This window comes from Pan troglodytes, chromosome 1, assembly GCF_028858775.2.
Source record: "Pan troglodytes isolate AG18354 chromosome 1, NHGRI_mPanTro3-v2.0_pri, whole genome shotgun sequence".
Taxonomy (NCBI): domain Eukaryota; kingdom Metazoa; phylum Chordata; class Mammalia; order Primates; family Hominidae; genus Pan; species Pan troglodytes.
In genome coordinates this window covers 86815122-86828464 of record NC_072398.2, presented here as the reverse complement: position 1 = coordinate 86828464, position 13343 = coordinate 86815122, and the positions used below count along the sequence as shown (strand labels likewise).

Genomic DNA, 13343 nt, shown 5'->3' with positions numbered 1-13343 from the left:
TAATCTAAAAGCATTATGTAGTTCTTTCCCTAAATGGAGGAAAGGACTTTTTTCCCCACATCAACTATGAGAATGAAAAATGAAGCAGATACAGATGACTTTCCTATATCTTTGCTTTCTCACCTTCTCACTTTCTGTGTTAGTCTAGGTCCTGTGAGAAGCAGATGCCAAGACAGTGTTAAACGCCTGTGGGAGAAAAGGGGGAAGCATCTGAGAAAGGCTGGGAGGACTGTCAGGCTGCAGGGAGGCCTGCCCCTGAGTGCAAGAGAGAGGGGAAGAAGGAAGGAAGGCAGGTAGGAAGGAAGGAAGGAAGGAAGGAAGGAAGGAAGGAAGGAAGGAAGGAAGGAAGGAAGGCAGGCAGGCAGGCAGGCAGGAAGAAAGAAAGGAAGGAAGGATAGCAAAAGGCTCTTAGACTGCAGTGCAGTCTGAGGAAGGCTTGGCAAGGTTTCAGGGTGTCCAGAAGCCAAAGTTGTCTGTCGGGATCCCCACATCTCCCAGGGACGGGCCTGCCTTAGTATCCCTCCATTCTCAGTCACTGGCTGGAGCAGTCTGTGGAAAGCATAACTCCTGAACCAACACGATGATGAATTTCAGAGTGCAGCAGCTGGGTCCCTTGGGTGCACCTCCCTGTGACTGGAGGTCTGTGGTGTACACTCTATGATCACACCTTTCTTTCTCACTCCAGAAAATGTTTACTAACCGAGATATGAAGTTGAGCCTTCCTTCAAGTTAACCTACTCCCTCTATCTCGCTGACTTTTAAAAATACCCTAGAGTAAGGAATTCATAAACAAAGAGAAGAGGGGAAGGGAGGAGATGGCACAGAGAGAGAGACAGGTTAATAAACTCTAGTTTAGAGACCTCCTAAAAGGCTCAGCGGTGCCATAGGTGTCCTTAGCAGACACAGAGGGCACAGGAGTAAGAGAAAGGAGTTACACATATCCACATATAGAATTTGGGCATGGCAGAATGCTAGACAGTTGCCCCTAGGACTAATTAATCTGCTCCACCAGGCACTCCCTCCCCACTCACAATTTTTTCTCCATTTGCTTTATTTCTGGAGTGAGTGAAGAGGCAGATCCTTGTCTCCTTGAGCATTTAGCGTATTGGCCTCGCCACTGTTGCTGCTGCTGCTAGTGCTCCTGCTCCAGCGGGAGCCCTGCCTGAGCCTGGACTCATAGTGGAAGGAGGTTGAAGACCAGCCCTGCTGGTGCCCAGTCCTGTGGGTTCCCTGGGCTGTTTTTAGTAAATAAGCCTGTGAAGGGCCCCCTTACCCCAGAAGGCACTCAAAGAGGTGCTGACAGCTTTAGAGGTGTGTGTCCCCTCCCTTCCTCCTCTCTTTCTCCTCCTCTTTCCTTCCAATCCCATCTGAACTGAAAATGTCCTCATTTCCTGGCATATCATGGAGACCACAGCTGATCCTGAACAGTGAGTAGCAAGACTGAAATTTCCCTCACACAGCTACCAAGACTCCAAGTCTTTATTTTCAAGGATTTCTTTTTTTTAAAGGAAAAAAAAAAAAAAAGACTTCAAAGACAGTTAAACTGAGTTTGGCTGTAGTTATTGTTCAGTAATACATTCTGTCCTATCTATTTTTGAAGCCAACTTTGATTTATAATCCCATAGGTCTGGGAAATTCGTTTTTCTTCCTATTTTTCTTCTCATTTCAATTTTTTTTTTCTGATTGTTTTTCCTTAGAAGAGTATTTCCATATAGAAAAGTGAGGAGGAGCTGGTTGGTTTGTGTTGTTTTGTTTTTTTCTTTGAAATACTTGCAAAACATAGGCAATAAGAGACACAATTTCAGACCAGGAGACAGGAAGAATCAAATTGTTCTTGAATTAAGACATTGGTGACAATCATAAAGTCATGTGAGATATGTGAAGCAGGGCCTCCCTGTAAGTTAAGCCATTCATTATATTGCATTGCCTATGAATTGTGCCAGAGTAGTGGAGTCAGCACTAGTCCGAACATCAGGAGAATTTGTTTTTACTCTTGGCTGGGCTGCTAACAAGGAGTGACACCTTGCTTGAGTGACTACACTCCTCAGGGTATTATTTGAAAGAAGTGCGGTGGGGGAGGGGTGGAGACCCTTTAGTTCTAAAGTTCTTGGACTGAATGATAATTCAGGCTGTGAGGAGATTGGGTTAAAAAGCTCCAACAGTGGCCGGGTGTGGTGGCTCACACCTGTAATCCCAGCACTTTGGGAGGCCGAGGCAGGCGGATCACCTGAGATTAGGAATTCAAGACCAAGCTGGCCAACATGGTGAAACCCCATCTCTACTAAAAATACAAAAATTAGCTGGGCATGGTGATGAGTGCCTGTAGTCCCAACTACTCAGGAGACTGAGGCAGGAGAATCGCTTGAACCCAATAGGTGGAGCTTGCAGTGAGCCGAGATCGCGCCACTGCACTCCAGCCTGGCGACAGAGCGAGACTCTGTCTCAAAAACAAAAAAAGCTCCAACAGTATTTGCATTAGCTTCTTGAGTAACCAAAACATTGGCGAGTCCCTGTTACTCCCCAAACCCATTGAGTTATCTTGATGATTTCCTGATCTCTTCATAGATTTAATAATTTTCATCCAAGGATGAAGGTCTGTAAAGTGACAGGACTAGATTTTAATGAGCTCTTCAGAAAAGGAAAATTAGTAAGTTGGTGAAAAGATCTTTGTGGTTTTCTCCCTTTTCAGGACATTCTATATGGGTGCTGGGACCTCTTTTAAAAGTAAAGTATGTTTTGGCTTCTGTAGAGCCTGCTAATGCTCATTCTTATTAAATTAACCCAAGGGGCCCTGGGAGCCTGGTTTCTCTGTCCTCCTATTCACATCTGCCAGAGAAAGTAAATAGTTGTTCTGTATTATTTTGCCTCATTATTCTTTCCTTTTAATGAATGTCTTAGTTACATTCTATAGAATTGCTGAGAAGAGTCTTGCCCAGGTTAGCTTTGATGACGGAGGCGCATCGCAAGGCTTGGAAGAAACATGAACTGGTGCCCGATGCATCCTCTCCCTCAGTGTTGCCACCAGTATGAGTGGAAATAGAGTCACAGGTCACAAAAACTGTCCACTGTTACTGGGGCTCAGCCTAGACTCCACTTAGGATTTGATATTCCCCAAAGAGAGGAATTGATTGGGTAGAGTGGGGTCTTTTTACCATAGAGCTCAATGATTGGGTGATTTAATGACAGCCCCTTGCTGGCTCCCCATGGTCAGTCAGGTGGGGATCCCAACCCCAGACAGTCATGGGCAGATTAGCACAGTTGGCTTCCTCAGATGCATGCAGCATAAACCAAATCACCCTCGTTCAGACCCTCTTTGGGGCTGCTTTCCTCAGAAGGGAACAGGACATGTGGCTGGTTGGGGTTTCACAGCCTCTTTGATGTATTGGGTCATTGGCTCCTCTCAGTCACTTTGCAAATCACACCAGAGCTGCAAGGACTGTTGGGAGCAGACTGTCCTGATGGTAAGAGCATGAGAGAAGTGAAGATGCATTCTCTCAGGAGCAAAGCAGGTCTGCTGATGCCCCACCAAGTGTTTAAGCCACCGCAGCCACTTCCTGAGGATGCTGAGGTGGGCCCTGGCCTGAGACAGTGGTTAACGGGACCGTGGTCAGTTGGCTTTCTTTGAAATGTCAGGGGACCTCCCTGTGCCAGGCCTGAGACTCCAGAGGAGTGTGTGGTGTGTGAAAGAGAGCTTCCAGTTGAGGATTTCAGTCCAGTCTTTCTTTGGTGTATAGCAGTGGCTCTCAACCCCAGGGTCACATCAGAACCACTTGAAATGTTTGTTAAAGCTACAGATTATGGGGCGTCACCTCTGACCCACTGTATTCATGTCTCTCAAGAGGTGGAGCCGAGGCAACTGTAGTTTAAAAAGAAAAAAAAAACATGATAGATATAGGAACCAGACTTTTGCTTCTGGGAAGACCAAGTAGATGCACTTTACCCTATTCCTCCTGCTAAGTACAGCTGAAAACCCTAGACATTTTATATAAAATCAACATCAGAAGATTTTGAGAGGTGGAGAGAGGGCAGCCTGGCTAGGAACTTAGGGACTCACAAATTACATAGTTGTGAATTCCCTGGGTTTCTTTTCACCTCATATATCCCAGATGCAGAGCTGAAGAAGCTGGCAACTCACACATGCCAGTGGGAACAGGCATAAAAGCCCCAACAAAAGCCTGCTCTCTCCAGCCAAAGAGGAGAAAAGGGGCAACATAACAAGGCAGAAAACTGTCCACAATAACCACTCTCTTCCAGCCAAACAATTCATGGAAGACCGTCCTCACTGCCACCCAGGCCCCCGTGGCTGAGCCGGAGCCCAGGCTTCCACCCTTGCTGGGCTGTAATGAGGTGCCCCAACACCCCCTCCAGGTGGTGCCACAGAAGGCTGAGAAGGGTGCCAGGCTCTTCTTCCCTGCCAGCTGGTAATGAGTGTACCACACCACCCTTCTTGCTCCCGTTTCCCATGTGGTGTCTGTGGAGAAGCTACACTTCCACCACTGACCTGCAGTCATGAAGCCACTGACTGTGCATGTTGTCAGCGGATGCCATGTGGGAACTCCAAGGCACTCCTACCCCTACAAACCAGGGTGGTGTAATTGGAAGCCCAGTGGGGACCTAGGACTCCCACCCACACCCAGCAGTAATGAGGATCAGCAGAGGCAGAGTGGGAACCCAGCCTTAACTCCCTTCTGGGGGTAATAAGGTGGCATCCTACTCCTTCCCCTATTTAGTGTCACAGTAAGACAGTGAATGCAGAAAGCTTAAATAACATCTAGAGTCTTACAATACTCAAAATGTCTAGGCTTCAGTTGAAAATCACTCACTATACCAGGAATGAGGAAAATCTCAACTTCTGTAAAAAAAAGACAATCAACTGGTGCTAACACCAAGATAACAGAGATGTTAGAATTATCTGAGAAAGATTTTGAGAGAGCCATCACAAAAATGCTTCCACGAGCAGCTACAAAAACTTTTAAAACAAATGAAAAAGCAGAGTCTCAGCAAAGAAAAAGAAATAACCAAATAGAGATATTAGAACTGAAAAATAAAATAGCTAAAATAAACTCAGTAGATGGACTCCACAGCTTCATAAACATTGCTAACTGCGTTAAATTAAAAGTGCAGGTAGAATATGTGGTCATGGCTATAGATGTGACTTAATTTAATATTTATGTCATAAAGATTTTGCCCTGAGATCAAACAATCTTTTAAGCATATGATTATATTTTGCTGTTTGAAGGACTACTATGGAGAACAATGATATTGGATGTTTACAATATGCATGCAGATATTTGGACTTTAACTCTGAAGAATTTCAGTGCATCAGTTGGAAAGCAGCCTAATGTGTGCTCATTATGAGGTCATTAAAAAAACTGCTATAAACCAATCTGCTGGGTTAAGAGGAGTGTCGTGGCTGGAACATTAAAAGGCTGTGTCTCTATGTGGCTGGAACATTAAAAGGCTGTGTCTCTATGCCATGCAGATCAGGGATCCAGTTCATTTTACCAGGTTTTGGGGGGATCACTGGTAAGTAGAATACATACAAAGAAAATTCACTATGGTAGCAGGTAGTCTGGAAAACTTGTCTAGTGAGGGATGTTTACAAAACCTGGGATTATTTAGTATAAAGATGTTCTGGACTTGCTCTGTTTATGTATTTGAAGGGGTTCTTGCTTAGAAAAGAGATTAGTCTCCTTCTGTGTTGCTCCAAATAGGTAATTCGTATATTAAAATTTTATAGGGTAGTCAGTAGCAATTATAGGAAGGTATCTTTTTAAAAAGATATTTAGTTTTTGGCTGTAACTGAAGTTTTGTTGTCTATAAAACAGTGTTTGATATTGGATGTTTTTAAACCAGTCTAAAATCCACCTCTATGGATCATATTGGTGTTTAATCAAAATTCAGGGATTAAATGTGGTGTGTGTGTGTGTGTGTCTGTGTGTGCACGCGCACATACGTAGTATGGTATTTGGGTAAAGCTGCTGACAGTGCTTCTTCCTAATGTCACTGTAAGAGCCTGGACATGATCTCCCCTAGTCCCGGTGGGGGCCTAACAACCTCCAAAGGCCAGTATGTTTAGAGAGTGGCCACCCTGTGCATTATCTCTGAGAAATCCATATAGCTAAAAGCATTCAATTAATCCACTGTATACCCCTTGCGCTTTCCCCCTTCTTGAGTCCTTCTTTCATAGATGAATGCGTTCTTCCCTAATTTCCCTGGACAGCAAAGTCTCTCTGACAAAGGCGGATGAAGGTAGAGCAGGATTCTCTGTCCTTGCACCTGGAGGTTGAGCCTGAGAGGGTGTAGTTGGCCGCTGACCCTAATGTCCCCCTACACTGGGGTGCTTCTCACCTCAGCAAGCACTACGATTGAATCCACTCTCCTCCAACTCCTCATTCCTAGCTTAGAGGGTTTCTTTTGTGTTCACCGTAAGTTAGGTTTACAGCCAGAATGAATAGCCTCTTAGGGGTCACTCTGCAAATGTACCAATTAACCTACCTGGCTTGTCTGGAGCTTCACATTACGTCTCCACTTCACCCCGAGTTCCCTAAGGACTTCTTGGCTTTTGCCTACCCTCTGAGCCCTGGAGAGGCACTCTCCTAAAGTGCTTGGAGGAAACTGATCAGACTAGACACTTGACATTTTGCACTCGTCGTTTTGGAGCAATCAACTCCAGGCCTCTTAGAGGGAAAAAGTCAGGTCAGGAGCAAAATGCATGTGTTTGCATAAGTATGCATAGCTCAGTGTGTGCCCTGGTCCTGTAACTGAGGACAAGCCTAACTTATTCATTTACAGCTTCTTTTATTGCAGAAAAAGGAATGGACGTGGGATGAGAGCAAGATGCTTGTGATGCAGGACCCCATCTACAGGTAAGAGCCCAGTCCAGCACCCAAGATATCACTGAGCCCCAGAGTCCTCCTGCCCGCTACAGCCACCTGTCAGGCTGGTGGATCCAGGCAAATTTAAATAAACTTCTATGCTTTTCCCTTCTGAGACCTGTTGCTTCCATTAGATGTGAGTTCAAGAAGTAAATCTGCCTTATCATTCTGGTCATGCTTGATTGCATTAAGGAAGCTATGAACTATATCTGCTTGATGTTTAATTTAAACCTCTCGGTTGTAATTGGAGACCTTTTAAATTTGTGCTAGTGTTGTCCCAACTGAAATTCTAAAATTGCATATATATTGATCAAAATAAGAAAACTGGATTATTCCATCACCCTATGCTAACAATTTCCCACAGTTATCTCTTCCACGTCTCTACCCCTTCAGAAACTGAGCATAGTAATAAGAGCTTTCATGCAGGAATCGAAAGTCACAAACGTGTCTACAGGTCTGAATGCTTTTGTCTCCCCAAAATTTGTATGTTGAAATCCTAACCCCCAAAATGATGGAGTTAGGAGTTGAGACCTTTGGGGGTGATTAAGTCATGAGGGTGGGGCCCTCATGTTTGGGATTAGTGACCTTATTTTATAAAAAGAGGCCCCAGAAAACCAGCTAGCCCCATGGTGATGTCCTTCCCCTATGGGAAGACACAGCTAGAAGGTGGGCCCTCACTAGATGCCGAATCTGCCAGCACCTTAATCTTAAACTTCCCAGACTCCAGGACTGTGAAAAATAAACTATTATTTATAAGCCAGCCAGTTTCTGGTATTTTATTATAGCAGACCGAACCAACACACACCCAGAAATTGCTTTTACAAGGAGACTGGTATGATTCCTCTAGAGATTAGATGGCTGCCAGCCATGTGTATTGTCCTGGGCAGAAGAATATATCAGATAGCAAGAACATATAGAAAGCCAGGCTCTCCCAGGAACCATGACAGGAGCTCGAGTCATGGGTGTCATTCTTGTGTCCTGGATCTCGGCAGACTAAGCCCCACCTCCTTCCTGTTTTCCTCATTGGGAGAATGGCCATTCCTTTAGGAATTTGGGGACGTAGATTTAGGTTTTGATTTTGTCCGCTCTCAAATTATTGCCATGCTTTTGTTGACAAAGTGGATAAGGGTTGGAACTCAATGTGTGAAGTTGGCAGCATGGTGGCCCTGCCTTTTAAAGAGCAGATGCTTGTGAAATGGAATGTCCATTCATCCAAACAATGTGCAGGTGTGAAATACTCATGCCAGGTACTGTGCTAGGTAATTTCATAGATTACTAAACTAAATGAGTTGCAGTCCCTTGTTCTCAGGGAGTTTTAGACTAGTGGGAAATGGACAAGTTACTGAGGTATAAGATAGTATGTCTGACAAAATGAATTTCTGCCTCTGTGTTCCTGTAGTACTGTTTAATGTTTTTTTGAAATACTTGTTATAGTGTTTCTGTTACTTTTTTAAAAAACAAATGTCAATTTTTTGCCACTAGCCTGTTAGGCTCTTGAGGGAAAAATCTATGCCCTTCTACTCACTTTTGTATATCTAGCGCTAAACCTGTGTCTGGCCCAAATGAAGCACTTAATAAATGTGCAATGGGTGGATGGATAAATGCATTGAATTAATATCTGAAAATTAACATAAGTGTTATGGTGATTCACCGAAGGGAACAATTACCTTCTACTTGAGTGATGAGGAAAGGCTTTAAGAAACAGATTGCATCAGAAGCTGGCTTGAAGAATGTGAATGGGCAGGCACCTATGATATGCATTTTGTAAAAGGAAGAGTTTCTTGGCTTTATTTTCTTAATGCTGGCACCATATATGGAAAAAAGTGACTTCCTTATGGATGCTGATCATGAGTGAGTTCTGCCTTTTGCTGGTTGAAAGAAAGGACTTTCCCCAAAGTTTTCACATGTCCCAAGTAAGCTGCTGACTTTGCTTATTTTTAACAGCTTCATTGAGGTATAATTGGCATGCAAAAATCAAACATATTTAAAGTTGAATAACTTGGTGAATAAATCTCAGTCAAGATGGTGAACATATCTATCACCCCAAAAGTTTCCTTGTGCTTTTTGTAACCCTTCCCTCCTCATTTCTCTCCCACTTCATCCCCAATCTCAATCCCCACATCCCCAAGCGACCACGATCTCCTTTCTGTTATTGATGAGTTTGCATTTTCTAGAATTTTGTGTAAATAGAATCAACAGTATATCCTCTTTTTTGGGAGGAGCTGGCTTCTTTCACTCGGCATAATTTATTTTGAGATTCATTCCTTGTCATTGCATGTATCAGCAGTTCATCCCTTTTTATTACAGATCAATGATCTGTTTTATAGGTATATCACAGCTTGCGTAACCATTCATGTGTTCATGGACATTTTGGTGGTTTCCGGTTTTGGGCTATTACTATTAAAGGAGCTATGAATGTTTGTGTAATGAACATTCATATGTTCATTATGTTCAAGTCTTTGCGTGGACATATGCTTTTATTTTTCTTGGGTAAATACCCAGGAACAGAATGGCTGACTCATATGATAGGTATACATTTAACTTTTAAAGAAATTGCCAGATTACTTTCTAAAGGGATACCACCAGTGGTGTACAAGAGTCCCAATTCCTCCATATCTGCCAACATCCAGTATTGTCAGTCCTTTTAATTTTAACTCTTCAAATATGTGTTTATTAATATCTCATTGTGATTTTAATTTGCATTTTCATAATGACTAATATTAAATATCATCTTTTTGTTTGTTTTGAGACAGGGTCTTACTCTGTCACCCAGGCTGGAGTACCAGTGGTGTAATCACGGCTCACTGCAGCCTCAACCTTCTGGGCTCAAGCCATTCCCTCCCCTCAGCCTTCTGGGTAGCTGGGACTACAGATGTGCACCATCACACCCAGCTAATTTTTAAATTTTTTGTAGAGACAGGGCCTCACTATGTTGCCCAGGCTGGTCTTGAACTGCTGAGCTCAAGCGAACCTTCCATCTCAGCCTCCCATAGTGCTGGGATTATAGACGTGAGCCACTGCACTCAGCCTTCTCTTGATCTTACATGCCATTTGTATATATATTTTTAAGCATCTGTTCAAATCTTTAGCCCATTTTGTTTTCATAATCTTGAGAGTTCTTTATAAATTATGGATGTAAGACTTTTTATCAAATACATGGTTTACAAACATTTTCTCCAAGTCTGGCTTGTCTTTTTTTTTTTTTTAAATAGTGTCTTTTAAAGAGCAAAAGTTTTAAATTCTGATGGAGTCCAATTTGTCAATTTTTAAAATTTTATTGATTGTGCTTTTGGTGTCATAGCTAAGAAATCTGTACCTACCTCAAGGTCACAAAGATTTTTCTGTTTTCTTCTAAGGCATGAAGTTTAAATTTAGGTTTTAAGTTTATGTGTATAATCCAAGTTGATTCAATTTTTTATGTGGTATGAGGAATAGATTAAAGTTCTCCTTCTCCTCCTCCTCTTCCTTCTCTTCTTCCTTCTCTCTGTTCCTCTCTCCCTCCCTCTCTGCAAATGGATGTCCAGTTGTTCTAGCCCTATTTGTTGAAAAGACTGTTCTTTCTCCACTATAGTGCCTTTGCTAAACATCAGTTATCCGTATCTGTGAGGTTTATTTCTGGACTCTTTATTCTGTCCTATTTGTCTAATTGTCTGTCTTGACACTAGTACCACACTGTCTTGATTACCATAGTTTAATAATTCTTGAAATCAGGTAGTAATAGTCTTCTTTCTTTTTTAAAAAAGTTTTTTTATTCAATTAGTATTAGTATCATATGTCTTTTTCCATCCATTCACTTTTAGGAAGAAATATTAGAGGGAATGGGGAATGCCAAATACATTTTAAATGTTAAATGAATTTTTCTTTGGCCTCAAAACTCACACAGTAGGCTCTCTGATTGTTGATAGTCTTGTGGATGTCTTTCTAGTCTATCAAAATTTAGCAACTTGTGTTTAAAAACAAAGAAATAAACTTTAGCCCCTGTGTTTTCGGTGTCCTGGGTACTTTTTTTCATGTATTAAATTGTGATGTTTTGGTCTGTGTACATGTGAATTTTTATATCTGTGTGTGTGTGTGTGTGTGTATGAGGACATTTTTCTAAAATATATATGGTCCATTTTATCATGAACAAGGATATTTATTATGATAATATGGTAACATTTACAAATGAGCTTTTCATGGGTACAGTTATTTTTCTGCCCTGAAGGGACCACTCTGGTTTGATTCACTAGCTCTGCTGAAGAATACATACAATTGTTTGTGGCTTTATGAAACACTGGCTTACTGAAGTGTTCATTTTAGACGAATGAATTTTTTATTTTTTATTAAGTCAAATTTTTTATTTAAATCCTTTGCATTATTCACATAGAATAACAGAATCATATATTTTTTAATTGTGGTGAAATAAATATATATAACATAAATTTTGCCATTTTAACCATTTTTTAAGCATACAAATCAGTGGCATTAATTACATTGATAGTCCTGTGCACCCATCACCACTGTTTCCAAAACTTTTTTATCACTCCAAACAGAAACTCTGTGCCCGTTAAGCAGTAACTTGCCATCACCCCCTTTTTTTAGCCCCGGTCACCTCTAACATCATGGAATCTTAAGAGGTTAACAACACTATGGTGGACATCTAAACCAATTCCTCCTTTTTTTTTTTTTTTTTCAGTTTATCCTTTATTACAGTATAGCTCTTTATCACAGGAAGTGATTCGCTATTACAGTGTTCTTCATTAAACGAAAGTAAATTTTTTTAATGTATAATTGTTTTCCATTTATCCTAGCTCTTATCTCTGGAGCCACAAATATATAGATCTTGTTTCTCTTTTAAGTTGACCCAAGTTCCTGAAGCCATTCTTATGGTATTTTTCTAGACTTCTTAATTTCAGAAAACAGTATTTCCTCTTTAAAATATTAGCGTTTAATAGAATATCCCAGATATTCTGTCTTATCAGTGTAAAATGTGGAAGACATATTTTTACCCCCACAATATGAAGTTATACATTCATTTTGTATGAATTAGATCCAGTGTAATTTATTTGCTTAGCAAACTGTGTTTGGTCCTAGGTCATAGTGGAGTTGGAGTTCAGACTCCTCGGGATAATAACAGTAATTGTTTTTAATTCAGGTTTTACTCATTCTTTATTTCTATAGGTTTCTTTGTTTTTTAGCCTAAATATAAAACTTTACATATATTAATGTTCAATTAAATGTAATTGATTTGAGGCTATTCTTCAGTTTTTGAATCCTTGTGAATCAGGATTTCAATCAGGGAAGCAGGATGACTGTGAGTGTCCTGTAATAAGGAATTTGCTATAGGATTTGGACCTGTACAATTTCAGTAGGAGCTGGGAAGTAAAAAGTCTAGAAAGGCTCAGAGAACAATTATTAACCAACCCTGGTGTGGGTTATGAGTCAGAATGTGCAGGAAGCCAGCCACATCCATGTGCTAGATTAGAACTGCAAAGGGGACAGGTGCAGAAGTCTCCGGAAGGCTGTTGGCTCTTCATGGCAACCACCTTTGAGTTTGCAGTGAAGTTTCTGATGCTGGGCCTGAGCTGACTGTTGTTCAGCAGGGCTAATAGTCATGAAGGAGAGCTTGATGCCAAGCTAGGTACAGAGAAAAGTGAGGACAAACTTAAACAAAACAACTCCCTGGCATCTTGACATCCATTCTTTCCCAGAATAGCTGGAGCTATTATGACCTCCAGCACATAATAGCTGCTGCTTCACTCCCACTTCCCAAATCTCCCACAAATTATTCTTGTGGGCAACCGTAAAATAGGAGAGGGAATGCTCAGACACATAGTTCTAGCCTAGGTGAGTTGACCCAGTATAAAACCACCACATCAGGTTCTAGTAATAGGCTAACTCTCCCTCCGAGTTTTTTGTTAAGTGCAGCTTTAATAAGAATAGTTTCATCAGTCGGCTTGGTGGCTCACACCTATAATCTCAGCACTTTGGGCAGCTAAGTTGGGCAAATCACTTGAGGTCAGGAGTTCAAGACCATCCTGGTCAAAGTGGTGAAACTCCATCTCTACTAATTATACAAAAATTAGCTGAGCATGGTGGTGGGTGCCTGTAATTCCAGCTACTCAGGAGGCTGAGGCAGGAGAATTGCTTGAACCTGGGAGGCAGAGGCTGCAGTGAGCCAAGCCTGGGCAGCAGAGTGAGAACCTGAGAGGCAGAGGCTGCACTCCAGCCTGGGCAACAGAGTGAGACTTTTGTCTCAAAAAAAAAAAAAAAAAAAGTTTCATCCAAGTCACCAATAAGGCTGTTGAATAGAACAGTGGTAGGCCTGGAAAATAGAGACTTTGTTTTTTTTCTCTTTTATTCATTTTGGATTTCCTTTTCTTTCTTAATCTGCTTATTCTACTCTTTCTGGCTTCAAGGGCATGCTTCCTAGAAAAAAATTAACTAAATAGTATTGGAGTAGTTGTTCTGTTATGGAAGTCACTG

General features: G+C 41.6%; 1 protein-coding gene across 10 annotated transcripts in view; it reads left to right on the top strand.

Moving 5' to 3' along the window:
* NOS1AP (nitric oxide synthase 1 adaptor protein) overlaps positions 1–13343 on the top strand; it is a 312797-nt gene that overhangs the window by 219874 nt on the left and 79580 nt on the right. For 5 of the 10 annotated variants that reach the window (XM_016931090.4, XM_016931086.4, XM_016931083.4 and 2 more), the window contains one exon: positions 6796–6869. The exons of 1 other annotated variant lie outside the window; for it this stretch is intronic. In XM_016931090.4, coding sequence (XP_016786579.1) covers positions 6796–6869 — 74 coding nt within the window. Of the gene's footprint in view, positions 1–5277; positions 5527–6795; positions 6870–13343 lie in introns of those variants that run through there. 4 more of the 10 variants (XM_009436718.5, XM_016931102.4, XM_016931113.3 and 1 more) reach the window with 2 other exon arrangements.